Raw genomic sequence first — 22,319 nt, forward strand, 5'->3', positions numbered from 1 at the left:
AATAGAAGATTGCTTGGAGGCAAAACGTCAAAGCTTCCAGATACACCGAGACTCTGATAGCCCCCGGACTTCTATTGACGTTCCTTTTGGGTAGCTTGTTCAAAGCCTTCAAAGTCTGGCATGTGGGCGGTTTAGAGGGTGGTTGCAGGTGAGGGTTTAAAAGTGCACACTGACCCCAAGCATGTGACGAGGGGACAGCCTTGGGGTGAAGAAAAGAGGTCAATGGCAAAGCAAATCTAGTCCGAACAAGTGTAAATGTCAAGGTAAGATCCATCCAGTGGGATCCATCTGTGTTGGCCAGTCGCCCAGCGAGTGAGGATAAGGACCCCCACGGGGAACTGTATCCTTCCCATTCTCCAGAGAAGACATGGGGAAAAGCAATGGGCAGATTTCTAGAACTGTACTGTACAGATTTCTGCAACTGGGCAGGCCAGCCCACCCGGTGATGGCAGTGGCAGGAGGGAGTGGCGGCAAGGCAGTCCGGGGGTGGTCCCACAGCCGAGCTCTGTGCGGCCCCTGCCCCATCATGCTTGCTCCCCATACGTTCATGCGTACACGGACTCCCAGTTCAGGGTTAAGATTTGTTAAATGGTGAGTCAGAGCTGTAACTCAGCCCCTTGATGCCTCTCTCACAGGACTCGAGGTTCTAATGGCATTTTTGCAAGAGCCTTCAAGTGAACTTCAAGTGAAGGCTCCTCCGATGTAAGACTCACCCTGGCAACTCCATCCTGTGTTATTACATTCATGGAGAAACTGCACTGTTGGCCCGGTTCTATTGCTTGGGTCAGATCTTCTGATCAGGGAGTAAATAAAAAAGAGGTGTGTTTGGTCTTCCCCAAATTTGCAGTTATCCAGAAGCTGCCTTTTAGCACAGCCGGCAAACTGGAACCCGAGAAATTTGGCTTTGTGCCGTCCAGGAGTTTGGAGGAGTTTGTATTCTCCACTTGCAGGAAGGTGGCATTTCTACAAGACCAGATCTGGATAAGTTTTGCTTTCCAATGCCAAACCATCTCTCCTTCCATAAAGCAGAAGCACAAACCAAATTACTGCCTGGGCCAGGCAGCTAAATCAAAACGCATAGTGGCTGCAGGAGTTTGGGAGTCTGGGGGCGCTGGAAGACCAGGGCCTGGGGAAAGGTGCCAGGCCTGCTTGGCCCCAGGTCATGGTGGCCAAGTGAGGACTCAGGCCACATCGCCACGTTGCCAGCTTTCCAGACAGGGGCCCAAATCCAGATTTTCAGGCAAAATCGCCCTGTTTTTAAATGTTAGTAACTAATTCCAGAATGTTTATGATATCGTGCAGGCCACGCAAAAACCAGGTGCTCTCAGGCCACCAGTCTGCAAACTTGGGGTGAAGAGACATCAAGAGAAGTGAATGGGGAGTTTTCAGCTGCGAAGACCAAAAAGAAACACGAACACCCTCTGTGCTACCATTAGAACTTTTCCTTAGAAAAGCAAACGTTAGCAAATGTCAGCAGAAACTCTGCGGTTCTTGGGAAAAGGTTCTCTAGCAGGTCTCCTGGCTGGTGCTCACAGGTGACAGTGGTACCTACCTCAGCCCCCGGGAAACAGGCATCAGAGGTAACAGGCTCATAGATACCAGGGGAATGAATAATAGAAGAGCTGAACAGCGAAGAAGTTTTCACATCTGATTTACATTGTGGTGCTGTTTCACCCTCTTGGCCTCCCCCTCTGCCCCCTGGGCTGCAGGCCAGGCTCTGGAAGATGGCTTTTCCTTTCTGCCACCCCTAGGGCCCCCACCTGCCTGCCCCTGCACCATTCAGGTCCTCACCCGGTGGTCCTGAAAGTGAAGGGAAGTGCTTTTTGCCTCTGAGCCCCTCTGTGTCTGCCTTGGCCAAGGCTCCCCCGTGTTTACGAGGCTTTGTGATGGCCGGTGGCCAAGACCCCCGCAGGATTCTGGGGCACAGCCAGCACGCAGCACTGGGCCTCCAACTGGCATCCGGAGCACCCCGCTTTATGCTTCAGGGGACGTTCGGTTTCCTTCCGACTGCACACGGCACAGGGTCATGGGCAGGTGCAGAGCTTGGAGAGAAAGCGAACTTGCCTGGGTAGACTGGGTCTGCCTCATGCTCCTGCTTGCAGAGCTCCCTGTGCTACTGGGCATGGTGGAGACGCAGGCCCGCCAGACTCACCTTGGACCAGTCCCCAGTCTTCCACTCGTAGCAGCCTGAGTAGTCCTCACACGTCTCCTCTGCTTTGGGCCTCGTGGACGCGTCGCATTTTCCTTGCGAGTTGGTGCACGTCACAGTTCGTTTTTGCGTCCCTTTGCCGCATGTGGCTGAGCACTGCAAGACACCATTTGGATGTTTAATCCGGTCTGATTCAGCTCAAGGTCATCAACGCCTATTAAGTCGCAACAATGTGCCAGACCCAGTGCTGGGGACCCAAGGATGAGGATGTTCCTGGGCTTCTAAAGTCTGAGGCACATGGTCCCAGCTGTGACTCCAGCCAAGTGGCCAGTGATGCGGGGGGGCCACCAGAGCAGGGAGAGCTCGAGGTACCAGAAGACCAAACTAGGAATTTAATGGCCTGCTACCAGGTCCAAAGGACCGGCACAGTGGAGAAGTTCACGGGGCAAATGCTGGTGGACCCTCAGGCAGAGCAGGGAACGGGGCCAGGAGAAGCAAGGGAGGAACACCCAAGCGAAGATGTCCAAAGCCCCTGACTCCTCCTAGCTGGCCTCCAGCTCCGCGCACTCTGCCAGGACTAGCCTGGGGCAAAAGCACAGGCTCAGGGGGGAAAGCCAAGCCACAGGTGACTTTCATGTTAGGCCGCTGGCAAGCTCTTGCGGAGAGCTACAGTGACTGTGTTAAGGGTGGATGCCAAGAACGTCACCGAGCAATGGCCCTGTGGTAATTTACTTACCTGGGAGACACCGCAAGAGAAAGTGTGGTGAGGGGACCCAAAGAGGGCCTGAGGAATGATAAATCATGTGTGAGCCCTGAGAGTTCAAGATTCCCATGCCCTCAGGCAGCAAGAGTCATGGAAGAAGGGGTGAGAGGTGGGGTGGCAGGGTGTAAACAGGGCGGACTGAGGGGTGTATCTGGAGCCTGGTCCTGGCATGCTCCCCCTGTGCTCAGGGAGGGACCTTGCCGGGCTCCAAGAGTGCTTAACCACCTCAAACAAAGCAGAAGGAAGGCCAGGCAGAGCAGACCTATGACCTTGGGAGGACGGACCGACAGCGTGCATGATCCGGCCTGCAAGGGGAGGTGACAGGGTCTGCAAACCCAGGGAGCTCTTCCTCTTACTTGCCGGGTACAGAAGCCCTGTCTGCACCATGGAAGCAAACAAGGAACTTGTGGAGATGTTAGGCTGAGACGTACAGACACAGTGAGGCCCAGCTCCCATCAGCTGGGTCCCAGAGCTGTGGTGGGGACAGCCCAGGCGCTGCGGTAGCACAAAACAGAGCCCTCATGATCTGAGGGCCTGCTTTCAGCCTTGCTTGATTTACCAGAAATATACAGCAGTGATATTTCTGAGCCACAGCAAACTTGATTTTTATCAAGTTCCACCGCGTCCCCTGGGACAATGCACCTAAAGGACAAGCGTTGTTTTTTATATTTCTATTATTAACATTTATCCCAAAATGTTATGTAGCTATATTTTTCCGATGAGTTCAATTTAGCTTTCTGAGGATTTTTTTTTTTTTTTGAGACTTAGATTGGCTTGTTTTAGAAGAAATACACGTGCATCAGAACTGGTTGTGGTGTCATCTGGGGGGAGCTGAAGAACTTGAGTCTTTGATCCTGTGTGTGGGTGAGGTGTCGGCTTAATAGGACCGTGGATGCAAGGGGTCAGTCCGGGGCAGGTGTCACCCTCTGGGGCAGGATGGTTATGGCTGCAAGGGCTGCTGCTGGGAGCCTGGGTTATTGAGTTGAGGGTCATCTCTCTGCTTCTCTGCATGGTGATGCTCCCTGACCATTTCATTAGCTCTGCCTTTACCTTTCGACTTGTGGGCTCCTCCCAGCACCAGCACCCACACCCATGTTCTTTCTTCAACTAGAAGCCTACTTCCCACTTCTGCCAGAGTTCCTGCATTGTCTTACTCTATTCTGCATTCCCTGTCCCTTCCCCTTGAATTTCAAATGCTAATGTCTAGCTTGTTTCTTGATCAAACACTGGTTCAGCCCTTCTGACCAGCAGCCCATTGGCTGGAAGCCTTAAGCTTCGAGAAAAGGGCAGCACTGCAGGTGGGGCTTCCTCTGGAGGGACCTAGGAGATAGTCATATACTTTTGCTTCCTTCCTGGTATCTGCTCCTCATTCTAACAAAGCTGGGAAGAAGCTGGGGGCTAGACAGTAAGGGTGATCCACACTGCTGGCTATAGAAAGGCCATCCCCTCAGTAAAATAAATTTCTCTGCCACGAAACATGTTTGTTGCCAGAAGAAGAAATATTGAAGGGGCTTCAGCATTGGGATGCCTGGGTGGCTCAGTCGGTTAGGCGTCTGCCTTCAGCTCAGGTCATGATCCCAGGGCCCTATGATGGAGCCCCGTGTCAGGCTCCCTGCTTAGTGGGGGTCTGCTCCTCCCTCTCCCCCTGCCCCTTCCCCTGCTTGTGCTCTCTCTCTCTTTCAAATAAATAAATAAAATCTTTAAAGGGGCTTCGGCATGTGGTGAAGCAGTAGAAATACCAGTTTGGTGAGCATTTCGTCAATGAGGGCAAGATTTGATTCCAAGTTGAATGTTCAGAAAGAGGCATTTGGCTCAAGCCTGGACTGAGCCAGAAGGAGACTGACTGGCGTGGACACTATTTCAGCATTGGGATCAGGTACACATGGAGACAGAGACGGGAGAATAGAGAGATTTCTGTAAATCTTGCTTCAATTGTCTCACATTTTCCAATCTGGCGTTCCTTAATGCTAGGGTGATAGTTGATAATGTCAGGCTTGGTTTTTTTGGTACAGACATTTTTTTTTTTTCCTGTGAGAAAGAGTCTGCATGGAAAATTTATGGCTTTGATCTGATTAAAGTGTAAATCTTGTTTGGATCAAAAGCCAGGTGATCAAGGACCTCAGGCTCAAGGTGGATTGGCAGGGGCGGGGATGGGGGGAGACTACATGCCTGCCCCTACCCCTCCAGCAAGTAGCCCCCCTCCCTAAAAGAGGTCCCTTGAATGTTCAACTTACAATCCTAAGTACATATAAAAAAATCAAAATTTTAAAAACTCTCTCTTTTCCCTAAAATATCATAAAGGTCAGGCTAAAGACTCTGGTCTTTAAACGGGTACATGTCAAGATCCGTCGGAAAAGTAAACCCCATTTCAGAGCAGCCAAGGGCAGACTTTTCGTTCATTAAGAATGGGCTGAATACTTTCTTATTCAAAATAATTCCAACTGTTTGGCATAAAAAGGAACTTTAAAAATATTTTCCACACTGAAGAGTGTCTTGGATTTAGCCTTTCTGAATTTCCTAGAACACATTTGATGGAGGACCTGAGGAAACTTGCCCTTTATTTAGCTATTTTTTTGTATTATGGCCAAACAGTCGAAATCATTAATGCAAAGTCAACGCAAAGCCTTGAAGGATGATATTACCAAAGATAAAATATTTCCAGAGTCAGTCTTTCAAGTTAAAACTTAGGGCTTAATTGACCTCTTTCCAAAATGTTTCATGGCATGAGATATGTGACTCCAACTTGCACACTAAAAATTGTCCCTCCCAGTGTCCACCTGCCTCTTACAGTCCACAAAGACAGACACAGAGTTCAAAGAAAGCTTTTGAAACCACCTTCCCAATCAGATCACACTAGAATTCCTATATACCAAAAGGAAATTAGAAGGTCAGTTAGTTGGTTGGTTGGTCTGTCTACCTATCTATCCATCCATCCATCCATCCATCCATCCATCCATCCATCCATACATGACACTTCATAGCAAACAGGATTGAACTGTGGTAAATATTATCAAAAACATATATATGATCAAAAACACATTACCCATGTTTGTTTAGCCATACTGTCACCTCAGATGGAATTTAAGAATATGTGAGCTAGAATACATCTTTTAGTTACCTGGGGGCTGGCAAGGACTGTGATACTTGGGTTTGAGTCAGAAATACCATAGAGGGAAACCACCATGTTGGGGTCCCTGTGGATAAGGCAGCCCAGGCACCCACCTGCGACCACTCAGATGCCTCCCAGATAGACAGACAGTCCTGGCCTTCGCAGCTCTGCACTGGTGCTGGCCGGGGGCCCGGGCAATAGAGGGGCCGTGTGGTGACGTAGGTGCCGTTCTGTAGCTGGTATACGCAGGTCACCTCCCGATGCTGGATGCCCTTCTCACAGGTCGCTGAGCAGGGGCTCCATGGGCCTGCCACCCACCTGTCCAGGAGGAGGAGAGACAGTGAGAGAATAACTGGGTGGGGAGGCCAGCTTCCCTGAGGGCCTTCCAGACACATCATGGAGTCTTGGGCCTGTAGTGTGAGGGAGGGAGATGGACTCAGCTTTGTAATTGACTTTCGAAATAATTCTGAAGTATTAGAGCAGAGGAAGTCACATGAGTTGAGTGGGTCAATGGCTTATTCAAAACAGAAATCCTTCTGCACACAACACCTCTATGGCAGAGTGAATTACTGTTCCTGAGGGGTCGCTCTCCCTGTGGTGGGATTACATATCCCACCCACTGTCTATGCCATGCTTTGTTCTATGGGGTGTGCGTGGACATGAAGCTGGCCATGTCCCAGCAGAAACTTCGAGTGTGATTATGTGGTTTGGCTCTGCTTTCTCTCCGTTTCCTGCCCTCTGTCATGAGACGAGCAGGTCCCAACCCAGGGGATGCTCTGGAGGCTGAGCTCTGTAATAATGGACACCGCTGTCAGCCACTGAGACGCTGGGGTTGTTCGTCACCGCAGCAAAGCTGGACTGGCACAGCCCTTGACAAAGGCACCCTAGTGCCAGCTTGCACACGCCAGGACCAGGTACTCCCTGCTTTCCAAAGAGTGGCTGGGGACTGTCGCTCCTGAGGCAGCTGCAGGACTGGGACAAGACTGAGTGGTGAAAGAGCTCCACTAAAGTCTGGCCTCCCTGCCTTCTATTCAATGTCCCCAATTCCACCAGGGTCTCTGTTGGCCTCAAGGTAGGGGCAAGAAGCCAGGCAGTTGGAAATCGTGATTTCTCAGGACACAAATGGGGCTTTGAATGCCCTTTGGGGGACACAAAAGGACTCTCTCCTCCTTTGGCCCCTGTATGAGCCTCAGACCCTCCCAGGTCCCAGGAGCTCACCACCTGACAACATGGCTCAATCCATTGTTGGCCAGCTCCGATCACCATTCAGTGCCTCCTCATCCGTAGGAAAAGTCCTAAGCTCCTGAAACCAAATCTGATCACGCCATCCTACTGTTTAGAAATGCCGGTAGTGTCTTCCCACTGGCAGGGTTCTTGAGGGGACACTGGGTGGGGCCGGGCCTCTCTTCATCTCCAGTTCCAGCTTACTTGCTCATTCATCCATCCCAGCATGGCACATTCACGGAAGCCTTCCCATGTGCCAGGTACTGTTCTAGGTTCTGATGATGAGGCAGGAAACAAAACAAAGCCCTGCCCTCTGAATCTTCCCATCCTGATGGGCACAGACAGTAAAGCAAGGAACGATATACAATAGACTAGAACACAATCAACTATAGTGTATATCATGCACGAATAGAGAAGATGCCGCATGGTGGTAAGTGCTTTAGAGAAAAGTCAAGCAGTACGGGGCAGACCAGGGAGGAGGTGAGGGTGAGCACATAAGGTGGCAGGGATGGGCCCATGGATAAGCTGACATGTGAGCAGAGCCTGGAAAGAAGAAAGTCAGTCATGTGGTTCCTTGGGAAAGGACTTCCAGGCAGTGGGCACAGTGGATGCAAAGGCCCTGGGGACGAGTGTGCTGGCAGGGCTGAGGAGCAGCAAGGAGTCCTGTGTGGCTGGGGGAAAGGTGAAAAGAGGGAGGGACAGAGAGAGGAACAAGAGAGAGGACAGGGTGAGATCCTGCAGGCCCTGGCTCTCGTTTGAATTAGATGCAGACCCAGAGGGTTTGAAGAGAGGAGTGATGTGCCCTCCAGGCTCAGAGAGGGTCATTCTGGCTCTGGGCAGATACCAGTCTACAGGGCGGCAGCAATGAGGCCAGGGAGGAGGCGACTCCACCAGTCCAGGCAGGATGTGAGGGTGGTTTGTACCAGCTGGGGATGGTGGCAGTGGTTGGGCTAAATGTTGAGAAGATGGAGGTACCCAGGCCTCTTCCCTCCACCCCTATACTATTCCTCCTTGTCCTTTAGGGAAAGCTTAGGCCACCTCCTCTGACTTCCAGTCCCCTTGGGAGAGCTCATCACTGTCCTCCACACGCTCCCAGGGACTAACTGCAGGGAAGCTCCTCTTACCAGACCCCTTGCTTATGCTGTGGGATGGAAGTGACTGTGGTGACCCTGGGGGGTGAGGTCAAGGGACATAGTGACTGTAAGCTGTTTACACCAACACCTGGCACACCTAAGCCTGTATAACTCTTAGCAATTGTCCTTCTTTATCTCCTTGGTAGGAGATGATGAAGTCCCAGAGGGCAGTGAGCAAATCTCGCCCCAATTTCAGCACCTGACAACTGCCTGAACAGCACTGTCGGAACAAAACCAAATCCTACCCGTTTCTCCTCATTCTGGTCTTTGGAGTAAGATGACTGCCTTCTTAAATATTTGAAGATAGCTCTTTTGTTCCCCTTTTAAGCTTTCCCTTATCTTGATCAAAATAATTTGCATGTGGCAGATTCTGAATCCTTTCCGTTCTAATTCTCTCATCAGTCACTACTGTTCTCAAAATGGATTGTTCTGTTATGGGCAAAATGGCCCAGATGTGGTCTGAAAGCATCAGGAGAGAATGTGATGATCTTGTCCCTCTTTAAAAGGAAGCTCTGTGTTCATTAAAGCAGCTCACTATGTGTGTTTTTAAGCAAGTGGACTGCACCTCTGTTAGCTCCTGACTTCTCTTCTTCTCTCCCGAACGGACTCTCAGAGGATCTCCTTTGACCTGACCTTTTCCCATGGACTCTGTGAATACAAATGTCAGGCTCTACGTTGAGACCTGTTTAGGGCTACTGTGTTGACCTCAACCATGGAAAGAGCTTTGTATCCTGCTCTTGTCTTTTGTATCTGCTGTGCTTCCTGGTGCCAAGCTGGGGAGTGGGACCTCTATGTCCTACTTGCGGGAATGTCACCTGACCGTGGGCGTGCATGCTGTTGGCCCGGGGCGCCAACATCTCCATTCCGGGGCACAGAAGCAGAGCATGGGCTCTAGGGAATATGCAAGTTGACGCTGGTCTACACAAAGGTCACATCCGAGCGGTGGAGGGATGGGGAAGTGCTGGGAGAGGTTCAGCAGTCCTGCCTCAGACGTCTCCTACGCCTGCTGTTCCGTCACAGACTGGAAATGTCAGACCTGTGGGGATCAGATTCCTGTAGAGCTGGGAGGGGTTACCTTTCTTCCCTGTTCTTCTTTCCTTTGCCTCTGATGTCTCCTGGGCCTCTGAGGTGCTTTGCAGAAGGATGACAGGAGGGAAAACAGCCCATGCATCTCTCCTTCCCTTTCCAAAAATATCCTTTGACCCTCTGCAATGTCCCTCCTTGCTTTGGCAGAAGAATGGGAGACAGAGCCCTAAGCACATGCAGACGCGCATGACACTTATCTGTGGTCTGCCCTGCTCCAAAACGGGGGGTCCTCTATTTCCGGAAGCTGTGTAGAAGGGCTCCCTCTGCTCCCCTCCTTGGAGGGCTAGCTGCTGTTAGATGTACTGAAGACGTGCTGGGATTCAAAACAAGCCCTTTCTGAGGCCACGGCAGCCTCCTGAAACCACTGTGGTTCTCACGGACCCCATGATGGGGTGAGAAGGGGGCACGAACGCACTCCACACCTGCAAGTCACAGGGGGCGGCTCACGGCAGCACCTTCCCACTCCCTGCCCCCTTTGCCTTTCCTTCTCCAGCTCCAACTTCCCAGCTCTGCACAGGGTTCCGGACATACAGTGCAAATGCGGTACGACTCAGGAGACAGACAACCAGCCAGACCATCAGTGCACGAGGGAGGGTCACTGCCCCCGTGGAGGAGAGCACAGGGCTGTGGTGGCCCAGGGAGGCGCCGCAGACCATCTCGGGGTGAGTCTGGAGGAGGCAATGTCTGAGCAGACCCTTAAAATACAAGCAGAGGTAGCTGGAAATAAACTCGGTTGTTGTATATTGTGTTACTCAGGGGCCCTTTGTCATGCTAATATTTGATAGATTTAAAAACAGTCATAGCAGTGGTGAATCACTATACTGCACACCTGAAACGAATATTACACTGGATATTGACTAACTGGAATTTATTTTTTTATTTTTATGTTTTTTACAGATTTTTATTTGAGAGAGAGAAAGAGAGAGATAGCGAGAGAGAGCATGAGCAGGGGGCAGGGAGAGGGAGAGCAGACTTCCCACTGAGCAGGTAACCCGACGTGGGGCTCCATCCCAAGGACCCCCGGGATTGTGACCTGAGCTGAAGGCAGATGCTTAATGGACTGAGCCACCCAGATGCCCCCTAACTGGCATTTAAATAAAAAACTTAAAATAAAAACAGTGATAGGAAAGTATCTGTGCCCCTGTTCATGGCAGCATTATTCAGGGTAGCCAAGGCGAAAGCAAGTGTTGGCTGGTGTATAAATACAGAAGCTATGATAAGTATGTACAATGGAACAGCGTTCAGCCTTATAGAGGAAGGACACGTCGTAGTCTACAGCATGGATACCCCTGGAGGACATTATGCGGACTGAAATAAGCCAGTCACAAACAATCCCACTCCAGTGAGGTAACTGGAGTAGAGTCAGAGAGACAGAAAGTAGAATGGGGGCTGCTAGGTTGGAAGGAATGGTGAGGTTGTGGTTAACGGGTGCGGAGCTGCACGTGAGCAAGGGATAGACAGAGTTCTGGAGAGAGTCGGTGGTAAGGGCTGCACAGCTCTCAGAAGGTACTTAATACCACTGCACTGTAGGTTAAAAATCATTAAGGTGGTAAATTTCATGTGCATTTGACTACAATTTAATTTTAAAAAATGATGGTTAGACACAGGGAGTAGATATGTGAGAAAGGGACAAGAAAGTGACGTGTCTCCCCAGTTCCAGGGAGGCAATGGTGAGTCACGAAAAAAGGCTGGTGGCTCAGCTCTGTGCAGCCACATCGTAGCCGTGGAGATCCGTGCACAGCGTCCTCGCTGCGTGCTGGCAGCCCCGCCTGAAACGCAGGAGGAGCTGGCTACGGGACACACACACGCACACTGCCAGGGATCAGGGCTATTGCTCAGCTAGACTATTTTTTTGCTCCCGATCTTGACAAACAGACAAATACCTCAACGAGGTATGGGGAGAAAAAAAAATGACTTTCTGGAAACTTTGGTTTTGGTGGCTGAAAGAAACTATTTCACCAGAAGGAGTACGCGGCTGTGGGAGGCTGGTCTACGCCGCAGACCCTCACCATGCAAGTAAACATCCGAATAAAAATCCCATTAATTCCAAGTCCAGGAATTTGAGAAAGGAACTGCTGTTCCATACAAAGGAACATGCTGTTCCATGCATGTGATGATGACAACTTAAGTCTGCTTTTTTTAAACTTGTGCCCCCTAAAAACCTTAACAGTGACATTGACTAGCTACGTTTGAGTTCGCAGATCTTAAAAGCAGCAAAACTCACTCTTGAGGAAGCCACCATTAATGCTTTAGTTCAGGCCGCCCTTCCTTGGCTGCTCTGCAGTCAGGAAGGACTGGATTCCTTTCCTGTCCTGCAGGAAACAGACTCGGCTCCTCGCACACACTTCAAGTTGATTGTTCTAATCAGATCTTACCTGAGACCTTGTATTCTTTTTTTGTTTTTTTTTTTTAANGCTCCTCGCACACACTTCAAGTTGATTGTTCTAATCAGATCTTACCTGAGACCTTGTATTCTTTTTTTGTTTGTTTTTTTTTTATTTTTTTTATTTTTTATTTTTTATTTTTTTAAAGATTTTATTTATTTATTTGACAGAGATAGAGACAGCCAGTGAGAGAGGGAACACAAGCAGGGGGAGTGGGAGAGGAAGAAGCAGGCTCATAGCGGAGGAGCCTGACGTGGGGCTCGATCCCATAACGCCGGGATCACGCCCTGAGCCGAAGGCAGACGCTCAACCGCTGTGCCACCCAGGCGCCCCGTTTTTTTGTTTGTTTTTAATTGCTGCTGTAGCAAATGACCATAAACAGAATGGCACAAAGCAACAGATTCAGTATTTAACACTTCTGGAGGTTGGAAATCTGACATGGGTCTCACTGGTCTAAAATAAAGGCATTGCCGCCAGGGCTGGTTCCTTCTGGAGACTTTGGGAAGACCTGCCTTTTCCAGATGCTGCCCCTGTCCCTTGGCTTGCGCTGTTTTTCTCCATCTTCAAAGCTAGCTGTGTCAGGTCAAGTCCTTCTCACGCTGTATCCCCCCAGTGTTCTCGTCTGCCCTCCTCTTCCACTTTTAAGAACCTCTGTGACTGCACTAGAGCCATACTGACGCTCGCTACAGGATAATCTATTTTAAGGCTAAGCTGATTAGCAACCTGTATTAGTTTGAGAGGGCTGCTGGAGAAAGGACCACAAACTAGGTGGCTTAAACCCCCAGAAAGTTCTGGAGATTAGAAATCAAAAATCAAAGTGTCAGTAGGGTTGGCTCCTTCGGAGGGCTCTGAGGGATCTGTTCTATGCCTCTCTCCTAGGTTCTAATGACAGCTGGCAAACCTTGGCATTCCTCACTTGTGCCATGTGTTACTCCAATCTCTGCCTCTGTCTTCACATGGCATCCGCCCTGTATCTCTGTGTCCTTATAGAGCTGTCTTTAGAAGGACTCTAGTCATTAGATGAGGGGCCACCCGACTTCAATGTGACCTCATTTTCATTAATTACACCTGTAAGGGCCCTATTTCTAAAAAAAGTCACATTCTGAGATACTGAGGGTCAGGACTTCATTTTTTTTTAAAGATTTTATTTATTTATTTGATAGAGAGAAAGACAGCCAGCGAGAGAGAGAACACAAGCAGGGGGAGTGTGAGAGGAAGAAGCAGGCTGCCAGCGGAGGAGCCCGATGCGGGGCTCGATCCCAGGACCCTGGGATCATGCCCTGAGCCCAAGGCAGATGCTTAACGACTGAGCCACGCAGGCGCCCCGAGGGTCAGGACTTCAACATCTTTTTTGCGGGTGGGCAGTTGGGGGAAGGATACAATTCAATCCATACCACAACTTTAATTCCAACTGCAACCCTCTGATTTCCCTCATTTCCCTTTGACATGGAATCTAGCATATTCACGAGTTCCAGGAATTAGGATATAGACATGTTTGGGGGGTGTTATTTTGCCTACCCCAGGCCCATCACATTCACAATTCTGAGAAATTTCAGCTCCTATTCAAAATGCACTTTCTATTCAAATCTTGATTTGGCTGAGATTTAAACTAGGCAAGGATCTTGTGAAATCTGCTGAAATGTGACTTAGTGGCTACAGAGAAAGAACAACATATTTAGGATCCCATTCTTTTGACACAGTTATTTTACGTTGAATAAAAAGTGAACCCCAAATACAGAAAACACCAGTAGGTCATTCATTTTCAACAACTTCAAACTACCAAAAAAAAAAAAAGTGTGAGGTGTATTTCAATATAAGAGGTGCTCAAGCTAACAAGTGTTGTGTCTATGGAATTCAGTCAACTTTATCTATCTCCAAAATGTATCAGTAAGAAGGATCTGGCATCGGCTGAGCACCAATCTGGGCCGACCTCTGTGCCAGGGATGTTCCCTGCATTAGCTAAATTAACCAAAGAAAGGAAACGAGATGCCTGTATGTGACAATCTGAGCAGCTGTTATGGAGACAAACACCAGGCATGACATCATATAAGCCACATGTAAAACATCACAGCATAAAAAGAATGATAGGAAACAGCTCAGAAGGTCCAGGAAGCTGCAGGGCAGGTTAAAGAGAGAACAGCTACTGTACAAAGTACAGTGGCTTTGTTCAATCTCAGCTTATATGTCCTCCAGACACATGAGTGTCAACTGGATGCCAAGTTCTTAACCAAGGGTTGGGGCACTTGGCTCAGTGTCTCCACATTCACAAAGCTCTGCCGAATGTGTGTTCCTTGGGGGAAAGAGAAACATATAAGCAGACAATTTCTTCACTATCTGATAAGGGCTGTGGAGGAAATGGGCTTGAGTTGGGTCCAAAGTGAAGTTGGCCAACCAAAGCAGCAGGGCTCAGTACTCCCACAGAGAGAGCCTGCCCATGACATGCCAAGGAGAGAGTGTGTGCAGCCGCCCGGTTTGGGATGGCTGGTTCTCGAAGAATACTTAAAGGTGGGTGGAAGAGAAATTGCGTTGGCTGTCTCTGGTAATCATGAACCTTGGGGCAAGGTGATGGCCTTCACCGAGGCAGTGGTGGAGGAATGGAAAACGGATATAAGACTATTTAAGAGTGAGGCTGACAGGGCTTTGGGTATGTGGGGTCAGAGACAAAGGGAGCAAGAGTCGAGCTCAGGATTCCAATGGGCTCAGAGGACGCCAATGGTGCCTCCACTGTGAAGGAGAACACGGGGAGAAGACTTGGCCTGGGGGCAGAAGGCTGGGCACTACTTGGAGAAGGTCGGTTGAGGCAGCCACTGGGTAGCTGAGTGGTGCTGGGAAGGGTCTGAAGGTGCAGTTCTGGAGGTCAGAGGTGCGGTCTGGGGTGGAGACACAAGGTGTGAAGTCATCAGCAAGAAGGTCATGATAGAAAGCCAGGTAAGAACAATTCACCTGGGGAGCTTCTCCAGGGAGAAAAGAGGACAGAGGACAGATGGCAGGGGCTGGGAATGCAAGCATCTATGATTGGAATAAGGAGCCAGAGAAGGGACAACCAGCTAGGCTACGGAGGGCAGGAGGACTGTTCAAGAGATGACAGACAGGGTTGGGTTGGAAGAGGCCTGAAAAGTATTCTCCGGATATAGCCACCAGGAGGTGTTGCTGACCTGGGAGAGGCCCCAGGCAGAAGGGGGTGCCAATGCTGTGAATGCTCGGTTGAATGAGGGTGGAGAAGAGAGACTTTGTGGATGCTCCTTGAACAAACCTGGTTTGATGCCTACACAGTGGGCTCCACAGATCTCAGTCTTGGGGTAATGCCCGTGCTTTGGAAACCAGGCCTGTCCTCATGGTAGAGGTAAGGAAGACATCTCACCGTTCTCCTCGGGGATCTGGTCAAGTGGCTGCTCAAGGAAGCAGCATGAGTGAGAGGGGACATCTGTGTGAGAAGGAAGTCCTGAGAACTGAGGGGTGGAAGCAGCAGCTCCAGAAAAGGCCAGGAGCTTCCTCTCGTGGACATGTCTGCCTAGAAGAGTAATCCCCACCCACTGGCAGGAGCTCTGGGAAAAGTCATCCTAGGCCAGATGGCAGAGCAGGTGACCTGTCAGAGACCTGCACAATATCTGAGATGCAGGTGGCCAGCAGCGGCGGGAGGCCAGGGGCTGGGTGAGTAGAGAGAAGGTGTGAGGGGAAGGCTGGGACTCAGCCAGGGTTTGCCACTGTCTCCCCCTTGGGATTTGGTGGCAGAGTCCTGGCCAGTTAGGTTAGCCTATTTTGAAAAAGGGTCCGGCCTCTGATAAGACTGACCTTGTCCATCCCTAAACCAAGAAGGATGCAGGAAGTCTGATTTGGAAAGCCAGACAGATAATAGCTCTCCCTTTCCATTTAGAAAGTTTGACGAGGTGTGCATGAGTGGTTCAGTTGGTTGGGTGTCTGCCTTTGGCTCAGGACATGATCCTAGGGTCCTGGGATCAAGCCCTGAGTCGGGCTCCCTGCTCATCGGGGAGCCTGCTTCCCCTCTCCTCCCCACTCATGCTCTCTCTTTCTATCTCTGTCCCTCTCAAATAAATAAAATCTTCTTTTTTTAAAGATTTTTTATTTATTTACTTGACAGAGATAGAGACAGCCAGTGAGAGAGGGAACACAAGCAGGGGGAGTGGGAGAGGAAGAAGCAGGCTCGTAGCAGAGGAGACTGACGTGGGGCTCGATCCCATAACGCCGGGATCACGCCCTGAGCCGAAGGCAGACGCTTAACTGCTGTGCCACCCAGGCGCCCCTCAAATAAATAAAATCTTAAAAAAAAAAAAGTTTGAAGAAAGCTTGAAAGCACAGGCTCACATTTGCCCTCCAGTGGGTCAGCCCTATACTCTCTGAGGGCATGATCACCCCTCTGCTTTGTGACCTGGTCCTTTCCCACCGCCATCTTGATTTGCACCACCAGAGCTCCCAGAGGAAGGCTGCTCAGGGCTGGCTAGTCCTGCGTTCAGATGGAGAAATCACTGGGAGAAGTGGCTGGGCTGGCCCAAGGCCCACCAGTTATTAAGGGGAGGGAGTCCTCTGTGTCCAAATCCAGGGGCTTTGTTCTTTACTTACACAATTATGCTTCTGGTTAGGGTACACCTGACCACCCTCATCATGATGTCCTGTAAGTCAGGGGGGCCTACTTTAGTCAGATGTTCTCAGATTCTCGGAAGCCCACATTCAGGACCTGGACTTGGGTCTTTACTCCACTGACTTGCCAGCCATGTGACGTTGGGCAAGTGTGACCTTGGGTAGATTAGTGCTCAACCCCCTCAGTTTCCTCCTCTGTAAAACGTCAGTACCAGTGTTCTCATCTCACAGGCTTGGTGGAGGATTTGCCCAGGTGATCGCTGCTGCATGGTCAGGCCAAGATGCTAAATGCACGGGAGGCAAAGCTCCCAGGGAGATGGCTGGCACAGAGGAGCCCCCGAGGACGCGGGTCTCTTCTCATCCTCCCGGGTGTAGGGTTGCTGTCCATTGGGTGGTGAGGGTGTGGCCAAAGGAATGCAGGCACCTTGCCTTGCTTTCCCACAGATGACAAAGCCTTCCCCAGGGCACCATGTGTGCTGCTGGCCTGGGAGTGAGGACACATGGCAGAGGCCAGCTGGCCAAGAGCTGGGCCCCCGGGGCCCCTTCCCCAAAACACCAAGGAGGACTGTGGGCAGCGTCAGACTCCCATCTGCCTGAGTGGTTCTTACGGCTCAAGGCAGATTGGAGCCAGCAACTCCATGAAGAAAACAATCAAAACAAGATTTTAACATGTGCCATTTATAGTTTCTGAAGATATGTGGCTGCTTTTATTGAACAGATGTCTGTGAAAGAAGGAGCGGGGCGAGAGCAACGACTGGGACTTCACGAGCTCAGCTGTGATGCTCTCCCAGGGGAACGAGAGGGACGCTTTACAGCTGCACGTTCCGTTTCAACTCAGCATTTCTCCATCTAAAACTTGAGAATTATGAGTTCTCATATACATTTCCCCAAAAAGTAATATTGTTCACATACTTGTCTTTTGAAGGAGGAAATGAAAACCTGAAGGGCACAATGAGGAACAAATATGCTAGTCTGTGAATGTGAGCCTTTCTGGGCTTGAGTCTGTTAGTCCGACCCTGAGAATCAAGATGGGAGATTGGCCGGGGTCTGAGAGCTTTCTGCATTTTCCTGAAAAGGCTTTGAATCACTGTGGTTAGTTCTCATTTGCTGGGGAAAGGAAGACAAAGAGAGGAAAGAAGGAAGGAAGGGAGGGAGGAAGGAAGGGAGGGAGGGAAGGAGGAGAAGGAAGGGAGGAAGAAAAGAAGGAAGGAAGAGCGGTCAGATTCCAACACTTAGCTGATATATAGTTTAAGGGAAAATGTTTAAAAAACGCTTTCTCTAGAGGAGGTGGGTGGGGGGTGGGTGAAATAGGTGATGGGGATTCAGGGCACACAGTTACCACGAGGAGCACTGAGTAAAGTATGGAATTGCTGAATCACTATGTTGTACACCTGAAACTAATAGAACACTGTATGCTAACTACACTGGAATTAAAATAAAAAACTTGATAAAAAATGGTTTCTCTAGATATTATACCAGCTAATCCTTTTTCAGGGTTTCCTTTGCACCAGGCAATGTTCTCAGCACCTGTCATGATTCAACTTATTGGATCCTTATGATAAACCTATATAAAGCCATTCTACAGGTGAGCAAACTGAGGCACAGAGAGGTTAAACTCCTTGCCCCAGGTCATACAATAGTTAAGTGGAAGAACCATTTTAATGGTTCCAATGAGATATAATTCACACACCATATAATTCAGCCATATAATTCAGCCATATATTGAATAAATTCAATATATTCACAAGCTACCACCACAATCAGTTTTAGAACACTTTGGTTACCCCCCCAAAGAAACCCCCATATACCTTAGCTGTCATCCTCCATGTCCCCTACCTCCATCCCTCTCAGCCGCAGGCAATCGCTAGTCTACATACGTTCTATCTTTATAGATCTGCCTCTTCTGGACAATTCATATACATGGAATCCTGTAACATGTGGTTCTTTGTAACTGGTTTCTTTTTCTTAGCATACTGTTCCAAAAGTCATGTATGTTGTGACTATATATAGCAGTACTTCATTCCCTTTTATTGCTGAATAATATTTGAAGGCATGGATATACCACATTGTATTTATCAGCTCATCACTTGATGGGCATTTGGGTTGTTTCCATGTTTTGGCTATTATGAATCATGCTACAGTGAACATCTGTGTATAATTTTTGTGTGGATAGATGTTCTCATTTCTCTTGGGTATATTCCAAGGAGTGGAATTGCTGGATGATATGTTAACTGTATGTTTAACAATTTGAGGAATGCCAGACTTTTCCAAAGCAGCTGCACCATTTTGCAATCCTGCAGTAGTTCATGAAGGTTCTGAGTTCACCACGTCCTTATACACTTTTGCTATTGTCTGTCTTTTTGATTATAATCATCCTAGTGGGTGTAAAATGGTATCTCTCTGTAGTTTTGTGTTACTGTGGCAAAAGATACAAACCATGAAGTCTAACATTTTAATCACTTTTAAGTGTATAGTTTAGTGGCATTATATACTTTCTCATTGTTGGACAACCATTACCATCATCTTCCAAAATTATCTTCTTCCCAAACTGAAACTCTGGACTCATTAAACAATAGCTATCTATTTCCATTTCCTCATAGCCCTTGGCAACCATCATCCTTTCTCTATCTATGAATGTGACAACTCCAGGTACCTCCCGTAAGTGGAATCATATAGTTTTTGCCCTTCTGTGAGTGGCTTATTAAGCATAATTTCTTCAAGGTCCATCCATACTGTGGCACATGTCAGAATTTCTTCCCTTCTTGGGGCACCTGGGTAGCTCAGTGTTAAGCCTCTTAATTTTGGCTGAGGTCACAATCTCAGGGTTGGGCTCCAAGCTCAGTGGGGAGTCTGCTTGAATGTTTCCCTCTGCTTTCTCCTTCTGTCCCTTCCTGCTGCTTGCATGCTTTCTCTCTCTCTAAAATAAATAAATAAATCTTTTAAAAAATAATTTCTTCCCTTCTTAAGGCTGAATAATATTCCATTGTATGTATGTAACACATTCCATTTATCCATTTGTCCACTGATGGACACTTTTGGTTGCTTCCACCTCTTGGCTATTGTGAATAATGCTGCTATGAACATGATTGTACAAATTTTTTTGAGTCCTTGCTTTCAAATTCTTTTGAATATATACCCAGAAGTGGAACTGCTAGGTGATATGGTAATTCTGTATTTAGCTTTCTTGAGGAACCACCATACTGTTTCCCCCAATGACTATACCATTAGACATTTCAATCAGCAATGTACAAGGGTTCTAATTTTGCCACATCTTTACCAACACTTGTTATTTGCTTTCTTTTTGTTATTAACTATCCTAATGGGTATGAAGTGATTATCTCATGATTTTGAGTGACATTTCCCTAATGATTAGTGATGTTAAGCATCTTTTCATGTGCTTATTGACCAGTTGTATCTTCTTCGGAGAAATATATAACCAAGTCCTTTGCTTATTTTATTTTATTTTATTTTATTTTTAATATTTTTTTAAAGATTTTTTAATTTCTTTATTTGACAGAGATAGAGACAGCCAGTGAGAGAGGGGACACAAGCAGGGGGAGTGGGAGAGGAAGAAGCAGGCTCACAGCCGAGGAGCCCGATGTGGGGCTCGATCCCATAACGCCGGGATCACGCCCTGAGCCGAAGGCAGACGCTTAACCACTGTGCCACCCAGGCGCCCCATCCTTTGCTTATTTTAAATTGGGTTGTCTTTCATTGTTTATTATAATATATATATTATAACATATATATATTATAATATTCTAGATTTTACTCCTTTATCAAATATATAATTTGCAAATATTTTTTCCCATTATTTGGACTGCCTTTCACTCTGTTGATAGTGTCTCCAATGCATAAAAGTTTTTAATTTTGATCAGTCCAATTTACCTATTTTTCCTTTTGTTGCCTGTGCTTTTCTTGACATATCTAAGAAATGATCATCAAATCCAACATCATGACACTTTTTTCCTATGTTTTCTTTCAAGAGTTTTATAGTTTTACCTCTTACCTTTGGGTCTTCGATCCACTTTGAGTTAATTTTTGTATGTGGTATAAAGTAAGGGTCCAACTTCATTCTTTTGTACGTATTTACCGTTTGTTGATTCCACTGTGGTTTGATGTGTATTTCCCTGATGGCTGATGGTATTGAGCATCTACTCATGTGCTTGTTGGTCATTTGTATACCTTTGGAGAAATGTCTATTCGGATGATTTTTTTCTTTTTCATTTATTTATTTATTTATTGTTTTAAAAGAACGATTTTTTTGTATTTTTTTATGTTAGTCACCATACAGTGCTTCGTTTGCTTTTGATGTAGCGTTCCACGATTTGTTATTTGTGTATAACACCCAGTGCTCGTTTGTAATTGGATTGTCTTTTTTATTATTGAGTTGTGTTATTTATATATTCTAGACGCAATTACTTTATCAGATATATGATTTGCAAAATTTTTCTTAATTCTTTGGATTATCTTTTCACTTTCTTAATGACGTTGAAGCACAAAAATTTTACATCTGAGGGGCTCCTGGGTGGCACAGCGGTTAAGCGTCTGCCTTCGGCTCAGGGTGTGATCCCAGCATTATGGGATCGAGCCCCACATCAGGCTCCTCCGCCATGAGCCTGCTTCTTCCTCTCCCACTCCCCCTGCTTGTGTTCCCTCTCTCGCTGGCTGTCTCTATCTCTGTCGAATAAATAACTAAAATCTTAAAAAAAAAATTTTACATTTGAATAATGTCTAGTCATCTATTTTTTTCTTTTGTTCCTTGTGATTTTGCTGTCATATCTAAGAAACCATAAGCCTCATCGAACTTTACATCAGAAACCAGGGAGGTACTGTATGGTGACTAACATAATATAATAAAAAAACATTAAAATAAAAAAAATAAATACACATTAAAAAAAAAAAGAAACCATAAGCCTAATATGGAGTCAGGAAGACTTACACCTGTTTTGTTTTAAGTTTTAAAGCTTTAGCTCTTACACTTAGGTGTTTTGTTTTTTTTTGGCTAATTTTTATTTATTTATTTATTTATTTTTCTTCCTTTTTTTTTTTAAATGTTTTTTTAATTATGTTAGTCACCATACATTACATCCCCAGTTTCCGATGTAAAGTTCGATGATTCATTAGTTGCATATAACACCCAGTGTACCATGCAATACGTGCCCTCCTTACTACCCATCACACTTAGGTTTTTGATCCATTTTGAGTTCACTTTTGCCTATGGCATGGGCTAAGGATCCCACTTCATTCTTCTGCATTCAACATCGTATCTCAGCACAACTTGCAGAAAAGATTAGTCTTTCCCCATTGAAATGTCTTGGAATCCTTATTAAAAATCAACTGACAGTAGGGGTGCCTGGGTGGCTCAGTCGTTAAGCATCTGCCTTCGGCTCAGGTCATGATCCCAGCGTTCTGGGATCGAGCCCTGCATTGGGCTCCCTGCTCAGTGGGAAGACTGCTTTTCCCTCTTCCACTCTCCCTGCTTGTGTTCCCTCTCTCACTGCCTCTCTCTCTGACAGATAAATAAATAAAATCTTTTTCTTTTTTTAAACCAACTGACAGTAAATGGAAGGGTTTATTTCTGGACACTCAATTATATCCTATTATTCTTTATGTCTTTCTTTACGCCAGTACCATACTGTCCTGATTATTCTAGCTTTGTAGTAATTTTTGAAATCAAGAAGCATGAGTCTTCCACCTCTACTCTTATTTTTAAAGATCGTTTTGACTCCTTAGGGCCCTTTGCAATTTCACATAAACTTTAAAATCAGTTTGTCTGGTTTGTGCAATAAAGACAGCTGGAATTTTAATAGGGATTGTGTTACAGCAGTAGATCAATTTGTAGAGTATTGCCATCTTAATATTAAGTCTTCCA

The 22,319-nt window shown here is 47.4% G+C and overlaps 1 protein-coding gene across 1 annotated transcript in view; it reads right to left on the bottom strand.

Moving 5' to 3' along the window:
* ADAMTS17 (ADAM metallopeptidase with thrombospondin type 1 motif 17) overlaps positions 1 to 22,319 on the bottom strand; it is a 353,798-nt gene that overhangs the window by 14,310 nt on the left and 317,169 nt on the right. The window contains 2 exon segments of the mRNA XM_034667944.1: positions 2,153 to 2,305; positions 6,135 to 6,339. Of these exon segments, the coding sequence (XP_034523835.1) occupies positions 2,153 to 2,305; positions 6,135 to 6,339 (358 nt within the window).

The sequence above is a fragment of the Ailuropoda melanoleuca genome, chromosome 9 (genome assembly GCF_002007445.2).
Source record: "Ailuropoda melanoleuca isolate Jingjing chromosome 9, ASM200744v2, whole genome shotgun sequence".
Lineage (NCBI taxonomy): Eukaryota > Metazoa > Chordata > Mammalia > Carnivora > Ursidae > Ailuropoda > Ailuropoda melanoleuca.